The sequence below is a fragment of the Gadus chalcogrammus genome, chromosome 16, assembly GCF_026213295.1.
Source record: "Gadus chalcogrammus isolate NIFS_2021 chromosome 16, NIFS_Gcha_1.0, whole genome shotgun sequence".
Classification (NCBI taxonomy): Eukaryota; Metazoa; Chordata; class Actinopteri; order Gadiformes; family Gadidae; genus Gadus; species Gadus chalcogrammus.
This window is the reverse complement of record NC_079427.1, coordinates 8667677-8687142: the sequence shown is the minus strand read 5'-3', so window position 1 is coordinate 8687142 and position 19466 is coordinate 8667677. Positions and strand designations below refer to the sequence as shown.

Sequence of the window (19466 nt, the reverse complement as noted above, 5' to 3'; positions counted from 1 at the left end):
AACAATATATATTTGATGTTGTAGATTATGGAAGAACCTACCAAAAACAGAGAATGTGCCCACCATCACACTGGAGCATGCAACAATGTCTTCAAACGTGACTTTCATCCGATGGAAGGTTCACCAAGACTGGGTTACAAAGGTGGGATTTTGCTCCCCTGGCCTTGAATAGAAAATGGTTCTAAATGTAAAAAATATTCATATGCATTATTATATTCATTCAATATAAATATGATGTTTTCTTTCCATCATATCCAGATCAATTAAAATTAATAATACATTGGCGATGATTGTCAGTGTCTGTATTTTAGCATTACTATTAATTATCGTAGTAGTGTCCTCATACATTGACCACCCTACTTTTCCTCTCAGGTGAAGTATTTTCCAAACTTCTCTGCGGTTGTGTCTTCATCCAATGACGAGGCCTCCTCTGTCGTCATAGGTAAAAAAGACTTCAGTTTTTGACTGCATACTGTAAGCGATGATCATCAACTTGCCAAGGCAACTGTCTGACATCACAAATGGCTTGGTTTATTTTTAACCAATTAGTAACAATAACATAAGGTAGAAAACGTCGATCCTACATTCAACGTCATCGTCTGCTGAATGCCCTTCATGTAAATGCAATACAGTTGACTAAATAACATCAATCCAACCGCCTCAATTGTATTTAGTGTAGATAGTACTATACTGCCTACGATATTTCCGATAGCTGTCCCAAAAATGGTAGCGAACCAACAGTGTCTCGGATTGAGCAGATCTTCAGTTGCAAACATTTATCATTTATCGGCCACTCTGATCTCCTTGGGTAGCAATGACATTGGTGGCGCTGACAGTTCAGCAGCTCAGTCTTGACTGGAGATGACTCAATTCTCACATCTCTCTAACAGCGCCAGTGCGCTTATGAACTAAGCCGAAATTCGCTATGAGGGAGGTTGCTAATGATCAGACCTCAAAGAACAGCCTTGATCCCCAGAAAGTTTTTTGAAAAAGGCGCAATGGAAATAAGCCATTTGTATGGTTCCATAGTTCGGTTTTATACTTTTCCATTCGGTTTTGGTGTGTTTCGTTATTTCATGCTCAAACGCCTTGGCTGTCAAAAAACCCATGCAGTCTGGTTGCCGCCTGTTCCTACTGATGGCTTCAATGCAGAGCGCTCATTTCGTTGTATGTGTGCCATGACTATAAAGTGGATTCTAATCTTCTCATTGCATTGCCCCGGTCCATGTCCAGGCTGTGTGCAGCCTTCCACCAACGTGGAGCAGAAGATTAAGGAGATCACAGAGGGCATCAGCGAAGGCAAGGCCAAGAAGGTCCAGCTCAACTGGACGCCCCAACCTCGGCCGGCCTGCGACCAGACCGTCTTCAGCGCCTACAAAGGCGTGAAGACATACGACCTTTGTAAGAAACACGACTTGCTGGTGACCGGTGGCATGGACCGACTCGTGCGCTTGTGGAACCCTTGTGTCCCTGGGTGAGCCAGGCATTCACCCCGTCACACACACACTATTCTGGATAAACAAACCCTGAAAATGTTAAGATGAGATGAGATAAACGCCCTTCTTGGTCTTGGTCATGTCGGCGGTCAACAGGAAACCCACTGGCATTCTGAAAGGCCACGCTGCACCTATTTTCTACCTGTGCATTTCCTCAGAGGACGGTCAGATCTTCTCCGTCTCGATGGACACCACTGTGAAGGTAGGCAATGTGTAAACCCGGCCGTTATTCCTTCGATGTACATTTGAAATGCGGTCAACTCAACATCTACAAAAACGTATTCCAGATCTGGGATATCGAAGATCAGTCTTGCGTGTTTAACACTCAGCCCAAAGCCAGCCTTATCCACGGTGACCTGTCTGCATGTCTGTACTCACCCTGCATGAAAACCATCTTCATCGCTGCCGACCACATGTGTCTGCTCTCCCTTAAGACAAGGTCCGTCTGTTCTTAGTGGTTGTCCAATTTTTTTTTGTTGATAACCGATTTAATTTGACCGCTTCCCAGCATATATTGAAGTGTTTTTGAGCTAACTCCCGCCTGCGGTTCGTTCGCTTCACTGCGACCTTGACTGATAAGCCTGGATTTAATTAGAAATAGAAGAATGGAGTTTTCCCTTTTATCTTCTGCTGAAGGCGAAGGATTCCGGGTCATGTGATCGTGTCCCACGGCGAGCCGGTGGTGTGCTGCGGCTACAGTGAGCAGCTACGCCAGGTTGTGAGCTGTTCTGAGGGCTCGGTGCGTACCTCACACACATTTTTTTTTTTTTAGAGTAGAGTAGAGTGGGTTGGCTGGTAACCTGAAGGTTGCTGGTTCGATCCCTGCCTCCTCCGAGTGTCGAGGTTTCCTTGAGCAAGGCACCTTACCCTAACTGCTCCCAACGAGCTGGCTGTCGCCTTGCATGGCTGACTCCGCTGTCGGTGTGTGAATGTGTGCATGAACGGCGAATGTGAGGCAATATTGTAAAACGCTTTGGGTGGCAAATGGTGAGAAAAGCACTATATAAATGCAGTCCAGTTACATTTACAACCCTGTGCTCCAGTGTACGCTGTCTGCGTCTCAGACACCTGGAGACATTTCCTTCAGGAGGCTTTTAATGAGCTGATTAACATTAACTACTGCTGCCTGTGATTGCTGGAGCGTCAATGCATTAAGGATACGGTTCCACTCCTAAAGGTGTAAAGGCTTGGAGATGTTTGCACTTGCATAATTTCATGTAGATGGAGCAATTATCAACAACACACATCAAGACATCTTTATACATTAAGAAGCAACTGGGAGCAATGCTTTATTCATGAGTTATATTACAATTATATCTAAAAAATGCATGATACACTAAGACTCCATAACAGCTATTACAATCCATGCTGCCTTCAATGTCATGACTGAAAAGCGTTTTCTACCTCAGGTGATTAAAGTGTGGGATTTCGATACCGGACGCCAGGTCTTCGAATTCGGGGAAGCACACGGAACCTCAGCTGTTACATGCATGACCTTTGACCCCCAAGGGAGGAGGTATGTTATCCATGCTGAGTGCTATTCCTTTGGCCAGGATAGTTGTTTTCAGCTTCTCTGCTCCTCCCATCTCAGACTGATCACTGGAGGTAGAGATGGCTGTCTCAAGATTTGGAACTTCAACAATGGCCAATGTCTGAAGATACTCAAAAGGGGTAAGGTGTTGAAATTGTTAATTGTTGAAATACCCAAAACAAGCACACATTCCTCTGATCAGAATTTAAAAAGGGCTTTTTTCTTTACACATTCTTTCGGCCAGCGGAGAAGTCGCCAGGTTACGTGAAGAAATGGCTTTTACTTTTGATTCTGTCTTACTGCCAAATTAATCCCATTCAAATGTTTCTTTCAGAAGGTGAATGCCAGGAAATATGTGACTGTGCTTATCTGACAATCCACAGAAATGTGTAAGTAAGGATGTTGTATGCAGCAGATAGACAGACAGACTGACACCCATTTTCCATCTTTAGTAATTATATTTTGCTTTTTGCTTTCTGTTGAAGCTATGTTATATCTGCTGGCTGGAACCGCAAGATTGACATTTTCCCTGTGAGTACAATAGAAAAGAAAACCTCCTATACAGCACATTAGTAATTAAACATCTCAAACCCTTCTGGTTAAATGTCATTGCTACTGCTGCCAAAATTGATATAAATACAATGTATAGCACTGTGTATAGTACTTACCTCTATTGGTGCTTTGAAATTGATGACCTCACATACACACGCTCACTCACTCACACTCACACATGTTCACCCAATCGACGGAAGAATATCTCCGTGCCAGGCAGCGACCAGCGCACCGGACACACCGGGAGCGTTAGATAGTCAAACGCCTTGCTCATGGGCACATCCCCCCCCCCCCCCCGCCTCCTGCACACAACATCATTTCTCTTTGAAGTTAATACACAGGTGGAATAGGAGCTAGCTGAAGCTATTGCTACGGTGTCCCCCCCCCCCCCCCCCCCCATAGCTGGGTGCTCCGGGTACGTATCACCTCACACCTCTAAACTCAATCGAATGACATGCCGCATTAGGACCGCTCATCTACTGCCCTCCACCGAGGCTTTGACACCCCACCGCGCACACTCTCCCTGGTGTCTCTCTCTCAGGCGGCGCAGTGTTCAGTGGGGCTTTGGACCGGCAAATGTGTAGTGATTGGACGCATTGCACACACACCACACACACACACACACACACACACACACACACACACACACACACACACACACACACACACACACACACACACACACACACACACACACACACACACACACACACACACACACACACACACACACACACACCACCCTCCAAAAGATCTTTGTGAAGCGTGTGACCTGTGTGTCTGGTGTGTGCAGAAGAACACATTTCATGCACCTTTGGGGAAATCATGCACTCCCCTGTGTTGTTGTACAAAATAGTATTTATGTAACAAGAACGGCCAATGTCGAAGAGAAGTCATAATGTTGCTGTTGTTGTTGTTGTTGTTGTTGTTGTTGTAGTACGATGTACCATTGTGATGTTATGATTGTCCAGAGTTGATGATAATCGCTTGAGACGAAGGGATGATCGAGTTATCTTTCTATATTTGAAGGACTCTCCTGAGGATCCCCGTCTGCTGACGAGCCCACAGCCGGCCTGGCCCGATGATCTGGTAAAGGAGAACCACATAGCATTACGTAACAGTCGGAATGGAGTCATCTGGGGATGATGGGACATTCCCCTCCCTGCTAACGTAGAGGCTCTTCAGCTCTCCGTGTTTCCAGACAGATAGCTTTTTATTTTGTGAGCTTTGACTGCAGTACAACACATTTTACAATTTGAAACTAATTAAACCTTTAATAAAGTGCAATACAGGATGAGATTATTAAGATTGATTCGACATCCTAATTTTAGCACCTCGTATACAAATCGTCATATATATATAGATATAGATATATAATTCTATATCTATATATCCTTGTTTTCCAGTTCTGTCAATAGGTAACAGAAGCCCTTGACTTTAGTAGGCTATGGACAGCACTGTGAAAGCCCTCCATTGATTGGTTGACAATATTCTGCCGTGTCAAGGCCAGTGTTGTGTTTACTGTTAAACCTGCCTCACTGTGGATCAGGGAGAGACAGATCTGTGAGTGTGTGTGCGTCTGTGTGTGCGCGCGTGTGTGTGTGTGTGTGTGTGTGTGTGCGTGTGCGTGTGCGTGCGCGTGCGTGTGCGTGTGTGTGTGTGTGTGTGTGTGTGTGTGCGCGTGTGTGTGTGTGTGCGTGTGTGTGCGTGTGCGCGCGTGTGTGTGTGTGTGTGTGTGTGTGTGTGTGTGTGTGTGTGTGTGTGTGTGTGTGTATTGTGTTTATCTTGAGCGAGGCTCCTGCCTTTGAGTTGACCATTACCATTCTGTCAGGATTCACTCAAGTCGTAGATTTATTTATTCATTGCATAAAGTGGTAACATAATTTATTTTGGCTGTAGGGTTCCTCTCTTTTCTTGTGCTCCCTGCTCTAGGATTTAAAGCATGACATACAGATGTCAGATACAGCATACCAACATCTGACCACAAGGAGCACTATGCAATTCCCCAGGGGGTACATCAGATATCTCGACCCATTTTGTTGGTTATGTGCGATCCAGAGCAGAACCAAAGCAGGTGGAGCCTGGGGTGGCGAGATTCAGCTCAGCACCCACAACCGCACAGAGTGTGTGTTAGGAGATGGATGGTCAGAAATTGACCACCTATCTGTCTACCTATCTGTCGCGTTTAATTTGTCCGCGTTAGCTGTCAGCTGATTCGGGGCGCATGACTAAGATGTCCCGCCTGAACTAGCTATTCCCATTTACATTGTTTTATTACACAGGGCAATAAAAAATGTGGCGCTATATACGTTTCTGCTGGACCTGCTCGGGAGTGTCTTTGGTCAATGGCCTGCAGCAGGACATCTATGATCGGCTCCATATGTATTGCTGTAGTTCCCCATTCCGGCCTGGGGACTTGGTCTTCGCTCCGGCTTGTTTTCGCCCCCCTTCCACTTAATGGAGTATGCCATTCTGCAGATAGCACAACACAAGGCAGGTTTTTGAATTGTGAATACGAACACCTGTGGTGGAGAGATTTTACCATTTGGCAGCTACAAACAATCAGGGTTACACATGAAAACCATTGCTTGGCTGGTCGATTATTCCACTCTGGCAAGTAAAAAGACCAAATGTGAAAAGTCCATTTTGGACCCTGCTTTCAAGGTGTCTTGAAGGGGAATCTGAGAACAATCCAACCATGCCATCCATACTCGAGGGAGAGTATCAGTATCACTACCAGTCTAATAAAGAATGGTTCACAGAACACCAGGACAGACAAAAAATTCAGGGTTTCACATGAAAACCATTGCTTGGCCGGTCAATTGTTCCACTCTGCCATCCACACTGGAGGAAGAGTGAAGGAAAGACGGCCGCTGATTTGTAATTAGCGGCTGTCATCTGTGTGTAGCAGTCGGTTCATCCAGCATAGCAAACAGCTAACAACACCCCCAGTAGGCTACCCCACCTCACCCTCCAGTACCCCTCTGTCCCCAGAGGGGGGGGCACAGGGAGGACATCCTCTGCCTGGCCCAGTGCCCCCCGGCCCTGCTGGCCACGGGGAGCTACGACGGGGAGATCCTGGTGTGGAACGGCGTCTCCGGACACATCCAGTGCCGCCTCCGCAGCCTCGTCCCGGCCAATCAGAGCCCCGCGCAGGGTGAGGTGTGGGTCTGGACGCGCACACACACACACACACACGCACACACACACACACACACACACACACACACACACACACACACACACACACACACACACACACACACACACACACACACACACACACACACACACACACACACACACACACACACACACACACACAGATGACAGCGGATGGGAGAATGTAAACGTTTAACCTTCAGAACCGATGGGACGAATACTGACAATACAAAGTGTGTGTGCGTGTGTGTGCGCCTGGTTGTACACCTGTGTGTGTTTTTGTGTGTGCCTGTATTTATATATGTGTGTGTTTGTGTGTGTGTGTCCGGGCCTGTATGTGTGTGTGTGTGTGTGCGTGTGTGTGTGTAAGTGTGTGTGTGTGTATGTGTGCCTGTATGTATTTGTGTGTGTTTCTGTGTGTGTATGCAAGTATGTATGTATATGTGTGTGTATGTGTGTGTCTATATGTGTGTGTGTGTGTGTGTGTGTGCGTCTGTGTGTTTGTGTGTGTGTGTGTGTGTGTGGTTGGCATGCATATGAACGTATGTGTATGTTTGTGCGTGCATACACATGTGTGTGTGTGTGTGTGCGTGTGTTGGTGTGCCCTACATAGGACTGGACCCCAGCGTTCTGACTCTAATCTTTCTCCGGAGCACCACATCCAACACAGAGCCCCCCTGCGTGAGGGGGCTTCTGTCCTCCGGGACAACGGGTGAGTGCATAATGAATAGCCCTGATTACGGTCATTCATCATGCCACGTACAGTACAGTAATCCTCGATTCACAAAGCCTTGAAATACATTGCTAATGATCCCCGTTGCTGTCGTACCTCCACAGGCTACGTAAACTGCTGGAATGTGCACAACGGAGGCCGACTCATGTGTTGTTTTAAGGCGGTAGGTAGGTCTCTCGCTGACCATCTTGTCTCTCTTCTGTTGATGAATTCAGGAGAATAAAAGGTGGCCTGCTCTTTACGGCTGTTAGAGGTGGGTCTCTGAGTCGCCACCCCTTGGGTAATTGCTTATTAGACACTGGGCAGGCGGGGGCCACTTCGCCCCAGCTCCTTGGCTTTGCTCTAGTTACCGTTGGTTACCGCACAGCCAGGGGCGCTACACGGCTAGCCCCTATTAGCATAATACCCTTAATAATAATAACACTCTTCTGAACGCCGGGAGGGGATTTGGGGGTCAGTGCTGCTTGTTATTCATGCAGAGACGGCAGAGGAGGGTATATGCTATAGAAATACATGATGTATACAAAATAAAAGTATAAGATAAGGTTCTGTATTTACATAGTGCTATGTTGACCGCTTAAACAGAATGACGACGAGATGCAGAGAGCTGCATCTTAAAGCTGTGCTCCCCTATGTAGTTTATTCTAGGTTATCATCTGAGTGATGATTGAATTGATTTGTGATGAGTTTTATATTTTATAACTATAAATTAGGAAAGAATACGTGAGCATACATTTTAATGAATCAAGATGAAAGCGTATGATTAAGAAGATGGTGCCAGCTAATGATTTAAGTGTTTTTGGGCACCCCCCTTGGCATATGCTTCGTGAGAGAATGTATTATTTATTATTGGCGTTCACAGTGAGCCGGCATTCTTTTAAGGACAAAAACTAGGACATTGCCTTTAAAAATGTAAAGCTGTTGGCTGATAGCTATTTGCCAACTAGTCATATAGAAGATACTTTTATCTTAATTAGTGTGCCTGACATCTTAGAGGTGTCTGGCTAAAGTTGGTCCACAATGTCGGTTGTGGAAATTGTAGATAAATTGTAGATTGTAGAATAAACCCAGCACTACACTACCCTAGCCATGTATAAATATATTTCCAATTTGCTCCAGTGACTGTGCCAAACATGACCCGTCTTCCCTTCCTCAGTCTGAACGCCAGGTCACAAAGCTGAGCCCTGCAGCAGACGGCACGGTTCTGTTCGCTGCCGACAGGGTCGGGTACATCTTCGTCTACAACGTGCGGACCCTCAGCCAGGACCACCAGCCTCTAAGAGGTCTGTGTCCTCTTCCTCCATCTCCCTCTCTCTTTAAGCCTTCCATCTTATTCAGATCCACAATGGTTTGAAGCTGGTGTTTCTCAAGCAGAGGACAACAGCGGTGTGGTAGAAATGACTGACTGTTTTACAATTCACCATATAAATCTATTACTACTTTCATTTTCCTGCAGAAAACTTTTGGCGCGCCCACACCAGCCCTATAACCGGGTAGGTGCACAGACTTTCACATTCACTCCTTCAAATCTCTTCCCCCCCGTATGCTGTGTCCCTTGTAGCAAGGCCCTGCAGTCCCAACATATGTATATAGCCAGTGATTGCTGTCAAATATTAATTAGGCCGCGCGCCACTGCTGTGACTTAAAGTGTGCTCTGCACTGGAATTAACAGCAACAAAACATTAGTCAGTAATTAGCAATGCAGAGAGACCTATTGCTCAAACACTCCAATGAGTTCAGCTTCATCTTTACCACAAGCCAATAACTCTCGGCCCGAGTTGTTGGTGAGATGCATCATTTACAGTGTTTCCAACAGTAGCCGCTGTGTGCGACGTACATAAGTTCAAGTTACGATGCGTGCCACATGGTTATTATGGTCCCAACCAGTAAAAACGACTGAATGCATCCCAGTGTCTTGAAAATCTCCTGTAAGTACGTGAAGTCTCTGGCACCATGTGTTTATTTACTGACCAAGGTGTAGAGAAACACCATACCAACAGTGTGTATCTCTGCTCCTACATTTATAACTCCTTATGGATGAACCAAACACACTTCCCTTGAGCGATAACACTCCATACTCTGTGCATTTAGTCATTTGGCAGACGCCTTTATCCAAAGAGACTTAGAAAGGAGGCTGAGAACAATGAAAGCATACAATCAAAAATCTGATTAGCTACAAAAAAAGTTCTGTGTGACCTAGTTTCCGCAAGAGCAACTGGGCAGAGTGCAGCCTAGCTATAGGAATCAGAGGGCTATTCAAAAAATTCAAGTACTTTATTTATTTTTGTAAGTGGTACTGCAAACTGTAACTAGAAGTGCTAATTTCATGAAGAAATGACTGTGTGAAACCAAGCGTCCCTGCCTATCGGGGTATGTCAACACACAGGGATAGAAGGTAACAACTTCCTCTGTGCAGGGGGAACGACAACACAACACTACGACAGCTGCACTGTAACTTATCCTGCACCATGATGACAGACTTTCATTATTTAACGATTCCATTGGGGCTCGACCCCGCAACCTTGCGGCGGAGAGTCCAACAGCCTTACCAGTGGACCACAGTTGTCACTGTTAAAATTCTGATCAAACACTTGCTTGTTGTATCTTGGTCTTTGTACTTTGACGCCTCACAGACACGCATCTCGTATGTGTCTTGTACGTCTCCCCATGGCATGCTCTCACACAGATCGAGTCCACGCTTGCCTCAACCGTCAGGCCATGCAGTGTAGCCGGAATCAGAAAGATAGCCAAAAAAGGCTAGTCTTTTTAAATATTAGGTGGTAGTGCAAACTGCAACTAGAAGTGCTTTCTAAAGGCTAAGTTATGTCGACACGACACAAGGGGGTTTACGGACCCTTTACGTCCTCGCCGACCCTCCTTGCGTCCACCGCAAGCGCCTGACGTGCGCCTCTCAAAAATGTTAACCTTGCACCGAGGCGACGCAGCAGGAAGGGCTGTGATTGGTCCGCTCACTGAAACGCAATGCAGAACCAAAAGATGTTCACCACTGCATCGAAGCGTCTGCGTGGTCCTTGCTTTGCGTCGACGTGGAACCATAACTGAGCCTTTAGAAGGGAGGCTGAGAACAATCAAAGCATACAATCTAAATCCGTTGAGCCACAAAAAAAGTTGTGTGACCTAGTTTCCGGAAAAGCAACTGGGCAGAGTGCAGCCTATCCATAGGAATCAGAAGGATATTCCAAAAAGTCAAGTATTTTTTGTGGTACTACAAACTTTAACTTGAAGTGCTTTCTAAATTCTTAAAGAAGCAACTGTGTGAAACCAAGCGTCCCTGCCTATCGGGGAATGTCAACACACAGGGATAGAAGGTAACAACTTATTTTTTGCAGGGGGAACGACAACACAGCACGGCAGCAGCTGCACTGTAACTTAACCTGCTGTCACAATTTAATGATGCCTTTTGGGTTCAAACCAGCAACCTTGCCACTGAGAGCCCCACACCCTTACCAGTTGACCAAGGCAGTCACACTTAATATTCTGATTAAGTGTCAATTTTTAAGATACACTCAGTCGATGTATCTTGGTCTTTGTACTTTGACGCCTCACAGACATGCATCTCATGTGTGTCTTGTATGTCTCCCCATGGCATGTGCTCACAAAGATCGAGTCGACGCTTGCCTTCACCGTCAGGGCATGAAGCCTAACCATAGGAATCAGAGGGCTAGCCAAAAAGGGCTTGTATTTTTTAAATGTCCTAAGTGGTAGTGCAAACTGTAACTAGAAGTGCTTTCTAAATTCCTGAATAAAAGCTGATCTTACTGTGTGAAACCAAGCGTCCTTGCCTATCCGGGTATGTCAACACACAGGGATAGAAGGTAACAACTTCCTCTGCACAGGGGGAACGACAACACAACACTGCGACAGCTGCACTATAACTAATCCTGCACCATGATGACAGACTTTCATTATTTAACAGTTCCATTGAGGTTCAAACCCCCAACCTTGCGGCGGAGAGTCCAACAGCCTTACCAGTGGACCACAGCGGTCACTGTTCACATTCAGATCAAACACTCACTCGTTGTTTCTCGGTCTTTGTACTTTGACGCCTCACAGACACGCATCTCGTATGGGTCTTGTAAGTCTCCCCATGGCATGCACTCACACGGATCAAGTCTACGCTTGCCTGGGCCGTCAGACCGAAGCCTTTTATCAGTGGGTGTCCTGCCGGGGGGGTAGGTGCTGTCTATGCTCTGGCTCACGTCTCCTCTTCTTCTGTTTTGGTCTCTAGACTGCAGATTGTGGGGTACGGCCGAATGCTGCTCACCTCCTCCACAGACTGCACGGTTCGCCTCTGGAGCATCCATGGAGAATTCATCGGTGGGTGTGGTTCCTGCACAGGGAATTACCCCTTCTTTTGTTGACATTATCTCGGGTCATGCAGATGACATTAATCATGGGACTAGCTCACCTTATTAAGTGGGAAGGGTGGAGATGAGCAGGGGGAGGGAGAGGAGGCGAAGGAGGAGGGAGAGAAAGAATAAGAGGCGGAGGGGGAGGGGGAGTAGGAGGAGGGGAGGAGGGGGAGGAGGGGGAGGAGGGGGAGGAGGTAGCTGAGGAGAATAATATGATCTTTTTGTGCTCATCCAACATTCCTCTCCCTGAGTCCATTGTCTAGGACTATGCCATTTCAAATGATCCCTGACTCCATGGGGTAGGACTTTGCCATATTAATTTCCTTCAAAACTGTCCATCTTTATAAGAATGTCCGGAGAATAAAACCTCAAAATGAATTTTAAATCGGAATTCTAGTGCTGTGAATACAGTGTTAGAGGAATCATGATTTATTTTTCCTCACTCATAGAAAGAGACAGTTTTTCATTAATTATCTTCTAAAGAAAAGAGGATAAAATCCTTTTTTAATTCAAGTGTTGGATAGTTTTCTTGAAAGAGATCATGCGGCGGCATTGGAATAAACAAAGAAATCCACTCAAGAACATGAAGAAGCGTCTGACAAACAGATTGGCCCAAAGTGTATTCTTGGATTGTCAGGGTTTGTCCTGCTGAAAGCACAATGAACCTGCCAAGATATTTGACTCAAGTTAATTAACACCTTTCAGGGTAATGGCTGCCCCCCCCCCCCCCCCGCCCCAGACATGTGAATACCTGGGGAGGCAGTCTGCTGCCTCCATTCCTTCGGTCTTATTTGTGTTTTTCTATTTTCCATAGACAGAGGGTGTGTGAAACCTTTAGCATTCTCCGTCAAATAGCCATTCCAAAGATGGGTTACCACGCCGGCATATGCATGTCTTTGTCGGGATTCCCAAACATAGCCTACCAAAAGTGACCAAATGAATGAATTGAGCGACCTTTATATCATCATCTTTATATTGTATAGTCTGTGAATGAACCGGAAAACCCAGCAGGGAGGTCGAGGCGTGACGTCCGTCACCCCGGTGTGTCATCTGCGGGAGAGGCTGGCTCTCAGTGGGCTATCCGACTGAAGGGCTGATTATGGTTCCACGTTGACGCAACGCAAGCACCACGCAGACGCCTCGACTGATTTGTAAACCCTGTTTGGGTTCTGCGTCGGTTTTTATTGAGCGGACCAATCACAGCCCATTGCTGCTGCGTCGCCTCGACGCGAGGTTGACGATTTTGGGAGGCGCGTGTCAGGCCCTTGCGGCGGACGCGAGGCGGGTCCGCGAGGACGTAACGGGTCCGTAAACCCCCTCGCGTTGCGTCCACCTGGAGCCATAATCAGCCCTTTAGGAACATGATCCGGGCCGTCGCCTGCTCTCTGTCCCCAGGGACCTTCGGCCAGGCGGACAGCTGGAACCTCCGTATCACCGCCTCCTGGGGGCACCCCACGGTCCCCCATGAGATCCTGGTGGATCCCCTCAGCATGCCGGACCACCCCGTCCTCCGAGCAGACCCGGGTGCCCCCCGCCCCGCTGACCCCCGACACGCACACCCCGGCGTGGCGCCGCTCAAGGTGTGAGCTGCATTTAAATTCAATTCAATTCAATTCCATTTTTTCTTCTACAGCCCTTAATCACCATTAGAGTCTCAAAGGGCTTAACAGGCCGAATGTTTACACACCCCGGACCCAAGCCCCCACAAGGGCAAGAAAAAACTCCCTTAATCAGCAAGGAAGAAATCTTGAGAAGGAACGCAGAGTGGGGGATCCCTCCTTCCAGGGATGGCCAGGAGGCCAGTGAACAGGGTCGCCGTCGGTGTGATTATATCCTTCCTCCAGTACGGCGGTCTTGTGTGCGGTAGTGTCTGCTGTGACAGTGGTCGTAGAGCTGGCAGTGGCTCCGACTCTGCAAGCTTTGATTGTGCTCCACTGTGGATAAAAGCAGCTGCTGAATGACTGAATGAAAAGTGTAGTATCGCTCGCTGAAATCTGCTTTTACTGCCTCTCTCTCTCGCCCTCTTTAGCAGCCCGAGTCCCAGCCTCAGCCCTCATCCATCAGTGACAAAGACATTGAAAAAGAAATGAAGGGTTTATTGTATCAAGAGCAACACGGCGTGCGGTAAGTCAACCCACAATGTTATTACTACTTCAGACTATACAAAAGAAATATGGAGCTAAAGTTTTGTGTGGCATCTTTTCATTTCTCAGCCTTCGGCATGAAATATTCAAACACAGCAACAAGTCCCCGTCCAGCGCTGGGCAGACGGTGTACCACAGTCTGAAGTGCTTTGACATCGTGGAGCTACCAGAGATCTGTGTGAAGCCAAACCCGACCTTAGGTGGTCCCCAGCCCTTCATAGCTTCCTCCACTGAAGACCTGGAAACAAACCAAACCACATAACAACAAGGATAGTGCTTCCCACTCCTTGTTTGTTCTTTCTACAAAGTCTGATGTTTTATTGGCCGTTATGTGGCCTTGTAGTCAAGGGGGAAGAGCGTGGTTATTGCTACGCACACACGGCTGACTGCAGGCTAGTTCAGGGTCTTGTTTGTCAGTTGGGATGCAATGAAGTTTTGCTGTAGATGGAATAAAAACACAATTTGTGCTGATAAGGGGAGTTGGGGGAAAGAAAGGATTACCTCATCTCCCAGAGCCCCTCAGGGTTGATATAACTGTTGTTTTGTTGGTTGTGGTTTTAGGGACTGGTGTAGATGAGAAGTGGGAGTGAGTGTTTATTTAAACAGACGCTTGTCCACAGTCGAAGGATGAGAATAATTCAATGCATAAACAAATAAATTCATGAAAAAACAAATACATTTGAGACCTATCATCCATGGGGATAATTGGTCTCACAATAACTTTATGTTCTGAAATAAGTTTTCTATTCAAATGACTGAGCTTTGAGTGTGATGGGGTCGTTACTCGTCTGATACAGTATTGATTGTTTTTTTTGTTGCTCTATTGATTACAGTCCTAAAATGGAGGGTTCATTTAATTCATTATCATTGCACTGATGAACTAGATTCCCGGGTGCTGGCCTAGTTAGTGGGTTCTGCACCTGCTGAATAACTGAGTTGGTTTTTTGTTGGTTCAGTGGCTCTTTAAATAGCTTATAACAATTTAGGGTTAGTAGAGTAAAATGGGACGTGGACACCTACATTTTCTGATTCTATAATTCCATAGCATGCACATTCATTCCTGCATGCAAAGAAGACTTCGAAAACCGCCATGTCTAGTTTACTGCGATTAATTATTCATGGTTTTACCATTATGTTATCATGTGTCAGAGATTTCTTGGTGAAGGGAAACAATTGTCTCAAACATCTTTGGTGAAATTAAAAGTCTGTAAGTATCATTATTAAAGTATCAAAAAAAATGTATACAGGTTATAAATATGTTGGTGTGTGGATGTGATGACACTCATCCATATTAAAAACAAAACGTTCCTGGTATAAACCAGCTTTTATTTGTAGGTTAGTGGGTTGGTAGGTAGAAAATAAAATGTCAATATTGCTTGCATTGTATAAAACGTGCAATATGGTATGAAAAGTACAGACATTGATCACGGATGGTGATGATGATAATAAATAACTACAAACGTGGACACTGGGCTACAGGAACAAATTATCCGTTCTGCCGCTAGAGGGCGCGCCTGCGCCTCGGAGGACTTGGTTACCTCCTCCAGCTCCCGTCTTGTTTTCCGTGTAGCGTGAAGAGGGAAACGTTTTAAAACAGTGTGTCAAAAAGCTCTGACCGCTGAAGGTGATATAGCCTCTGTTCACCGCTCACGGCGTCGGACTCTAGGGATGCTACCGAACAACCTTAACACTGGGCCGAGAGTGGCGAGATACTTGATTTTCCTCTCGTTTTGTAAGTATTCACTTTTAGTTTTCACTCCCGGAGTAAACAGTGTTTCTCGGCCACGCTTTAATCGGAAGACGACCCTCACCAAACCGTAGCGATTAAAGTTGCATGTAACTTATAGTGGAGTGCGTCTGTTGTAAAGGGATGTCGTTTAGGCTACGAGTTAGTTTTTTGAACGGACCGTCACTTCTGGGGACTGTTTAAGAAGTCACGGAGGAGCCGTGGTTCTCTCACCGCCTCCCGGGTTGCTCTTTAGGGAGCGCTGCTAGAGAACGAAGGGTGTCATCGATCAGGATCAATGATTACGTTTCAGTGGGATCATGGATGTTGTATTGATGCGTGTGCGCGTTCCGCTTGTGATCGGCTTCAGCGAATACAGACTTAACGTTAGTAAAGTGTAGGTCAGTAGCGATAACGTACTTGTTCAAGAGATTTGTATTTATTTTTACCAATTAAATTATGAGAATTATTTTATTTCATAGTAAATTAATATAGCCTTTACCGTTGCTGCAATATTGAATTTTTTTGTTACACTTACACACGAGTCGGTAGAAATAATAGAAGCAAACATTCAAAATGTTTGCTTTTATTATTAAAACGCCTGTGGCACTTCTAGATGTTTATAATAATTGGTATTTATTGTGATGACTGGGTGACAGTTACAATGGTTTGCGCTCCAATGACTTTCACTGGCACTAAATAAGGCTTTTAGGTCATGTTGTTGGATTTAGGCTGTTTACATATACAAAATATTTCCCATTATCTTTATAGCGTTATTAGGCAACGTGTGCATCACTGTACATTTTGAGTGGCATGTCATGTTTTATATCATGTTTTCGGTGTACCATGAAGTTGAACTGAAGAGAAAGATGGGGAAACCATGACACAAAGGCAGAACCAACGTCAAGCGCAAATATCTGACTCACTCGAATGATTGTTCTATTTCAAGAACTAGTCCTACTAGTTAAAGGTTAGAGAAATACACTTAAAGCCAAACTGTTAAGTGCTTTCAATTTCTTTGAAACGACAATCAATTGGGTAATGGGCTCAAAGTGAATGATTGATTACTTGACCGTACAACTATCAGAATAACACTCTGGCCAAACATAACGTAATTATGAAAGCCATTCGTGAAAGCCCTGAAGAGGGCAAAATCAGTTGTACAGTAAAGGGAAACTGCAAATAAAAGGTTGGGATGGAAGAATTGTGCTACTGACTTGATTGCCTCGACCAATCGCTATTTTGTAAATGGACTTTCACACAGGCTCGCCATCTGGTACTGTTCTGAAGTGACAGAACGGGTAACTTGAATGGTCGGCTCTGGTACCCATTCTGAGAAGTTAACTGAAGTTAGTGAGAAGCAGATGTATGATGTTTTGAACCTATCTATATATTTATAGTGTAAAGAATGTTCTAAGTGCAGGTGTTTTACCCCACATCACCCCTATGAACAAAGGCAAAGGGTCTAATCCACCAAATAGTTATTTTTGCATGCGATAGTTGTGCATAACTGTTTTCTATACAGCTGTGCATATCTGTTTTCAGACGACAGGGACTGCTGTTAAAATATTTTTTAACAAGGTGTTTTAACAATGTTGTTACTGGGGTAAGCCTACCGTCTTGAGATGCCGAAACCCCCAAATCCGGCAGTGAGAAAATCCCTGGGCTGCCTCTTAATCAGAGCCAGTGGTTAGAAAAACAGACTCCGGCCCAGCTGGCTGTGCAGATAAAAGAGAAGCGGCGACAACAGGCGACTCTGTCCCGCCAGGAATGAAGAGAGACACGAGGCTCCGCGACGGGACACTCCACCCCCTTCCCCACCTCCTGTGGGACTGTCGTGCAAAGACATGGGGAAGTTTGAGGCAGATGTGGCAGAATGTGCTGCAAAAACTTGGCCGTGTTCCTGCGCAGTGTGCTTTGTTCCAAGCTGCACACTGCAGTTTGAATCCCCCCAGATCGAAGGAGCAGGGATCCGCCAGATGAGAATGCGGGACCGATGCCTACATTATCTTGTGTTGGCGTGTCCCTTGTTCCGGTTTCCTTGCAGGAGGCCAGGAGCCGGTTGGATTAGGGTTTTCTTGTTTTTCTCGGAAAATATACAAACAAAGGAAGATTATAACAACAGGATAGCACAGTGGCTGCAATCCAACCCACCTGTAGACGCCCTTGAGCAAGTTGCTTCGTGTTACGTATCTAACGAACGGACTGTTAGTCGCCTTGGAGCGAGCGTCTGCTCAATGACGAAGCAGTGAATAGCCGGAGACATCATCTATTCAAGAAAACCGCTTTAAAGTACTTGCAAGGGGCTTTCATCTCTCCCCGATGTTAACGGCGTAACAGTTGAAACAACTTTAAAATAACTGATTTTGTCCCTGCAGTGCAATTTATTTGCTACAGTTCAGGTCTTTTACGGCAGGGCTTTTTACCGCCTTCGTGGTTAGACTGTGGCGGTGATGCAGAAGGCATTCGGCGGCTGCAAGCCGGTAAAGGTTAATGATGTGGTTAAGTGAAGAGCGGTTCAGAGAGGGCCTCAGACTCTCCCCTGGGGATTATTAGATGCCGGGACGCCTTCTAAATGTCATTCAGTGTGTTGAGGAGTCCTCAACACATGAAGAATCAAACGTATATTTCTGTCTTATCTTAAGATGTCTCAGTGTTTCCCCCAGCACTGTATGGTTAAGACGGCCGCCTTAACAACAATAGGGCCCCGCCTACCAATGTATTGAGAAAAAAATAATATAATTTTTTCTTTTACTTTTTTTTTTAATATTTGAAAAAAACATACTTCCATCAGCCCACTTCTCGAACACCTTGACTAAGAAATTTTCTGGGAGAAACACTGATGTCTACTTGAATGATATATATCTCTCTATATCCCCAGTAATGGTGGGATGGTCTTCCACTGTCAGATATGCGCTCTCTAATTAACACTCTCGAGTGCTCTCTGATGGGGGCTCAAAGGGAGGCATGAAATCTGACACCCCCGTTTTTCTGGTAATTATAGTCCTATTAAAGTTTGACTGAAGGCCTGGATTCCATGACCACATTTCCCCTCGTTTTAATATCGGCAGATCCGATGTAGCCCTGAATACACTCTCAGCAATACTGATGTTTGATGAAACTTATTGATCTGTAGATCTTTTTTTTTTTTTATGTAAGACTTTCTTGTCCAAAAATCGATGACAATATAATTTGATAGAATAATTTATTGCAAACTTGCATCAATGAATGGCAGGCATTGCACTCAGAATTCCAGCACAGACCCGAGAGTTAGCCCCTAGGGATGTGTTTTAAAATCTCTCCAAAGCTAAAACTCAATGACATCATGAAACAGTTTTTTTTTTTTTTTCTTAGTTTAAGCCTCTTATAAAAAATAAAGTCAGAAAAATTGCCCTAGGCGACAGAGTGTGTCTATGCTGCCTACTCTGAATTGTTTTAATTTAATAAGATGATTTATTTTTAAGTATGTGTAAAATATGTTTTTCCTTCTCCGCTCATTACAGTTCACTACAACCTTGTTACTGGCAGCTCCAAGAAAGACTTGCAGGTAAGAACTTGGATGTTATGCAGATGAAAGTGTGTGTGTGTGTGTGTGTGTGTGTGTGTGTGTGTGTGTGTGTGTGTGTGTGTGTGTGTGTGTGTGTGTGTGTGTGTGTGTGTGTGTGTGTGTGTGTGTGTGTGTGTGTGTGTGGTTTGTCTTGTGGCTTGCTAATTGGTATGCATCTCACTCATTTTGTTGTTACCTTGCC

General features: G+C 45.5%; 2 protein-coding genes and 1 non-coding gene across 3 annotated transcripts in view; 2 read left to right on the top strand and 1 right to left on the bottom strand.

The window, feature by feature from the left end:
- The window catches only part of wdr95 (WD40 repeat domain 95), a 19995-nt gene extending 5742 nt beyond the window's left edge, over positions 1-14253 (top strand). The window contains exons 10-28 of the mRNA XM_056610401.1: positions 25-142; positions 373-442; positions 1234-1474; positions 1593-1698; positions 1784-1935; positions 2133-2235; positions 2906-3012; positions 3088-3167; positions 3362-3416; positions 3513-3558; positions 4609-4668; positions 6574-6736; positions 7355-7453; positions 7579-7637; positions 8631-8757; positions 8931-8967; positions 11724-11812; positions 13243-13429; positions 14061-14253. Coding sequence (XP_056466376.1) covers positions 25-142; positions 373-442; positions 1234-1474; positions 1593-1698; positions 1784-1935; positions 2133-2235; positions 2906-3012; positions 3088-3167; positions 3362-3416; positions 3513-3558; positions 4609-4668; positions 6574-6736; positions 7355-7453; positions 7579-7637; positions 8631-8757; positions 8931-8967; positions 11724-11812; positions 13243-13429; positions 14061-14253 — 2092 coding nt within the window. The remainder of the gene's footprint in view (positions 1-24; positions 143-372; positions 443-1233; positions 1475-1592; positions 1699-1783; positions 1936-2132; positions 2236-2905; positions 3013-3087; positions 3168-3361; positions 3417-3512; positions 3559-4608; positions 4669-6573; positions 6737-7354; positions 7454-7578; positions 7638-8630; positions 8758-8930; positions 8968-11723; positions 11813-13242; positions 13430-14060) is intronic.
- Positions 10747-10875, bottom strand: LOC130406772 (small nucleolar RNA SNORA63). Its single transcript, XR_008904523.1, has one exon. It is a non-coding gene; the product is annotated as a small nucleolar RNA SNORA63 (small nucleolar RNA).
- Positions 14254-15370: 1117 nt separating the features above from the next.
- LOC130406016 (beta-1,3-glucosyltransferase-like) overlaps positions 15371-19466 on the top strand; it is a 45798-nt gene continuing 41702 nt past the window's right edge. The window contains exons 1-2 of the mRNA XM_056611381.1: positions 15371-15723; positions 19221-19264. Coding sequence (XP_056467356.1) covers positions 15660-15723; positions 19221-19264 — 108 coding nt within the window. The 5' untranslated portion in view covers positions 15371-15659. The remainder of the gene's footprint in view (positions 15724-19220; positions 19265-19466) is intronic.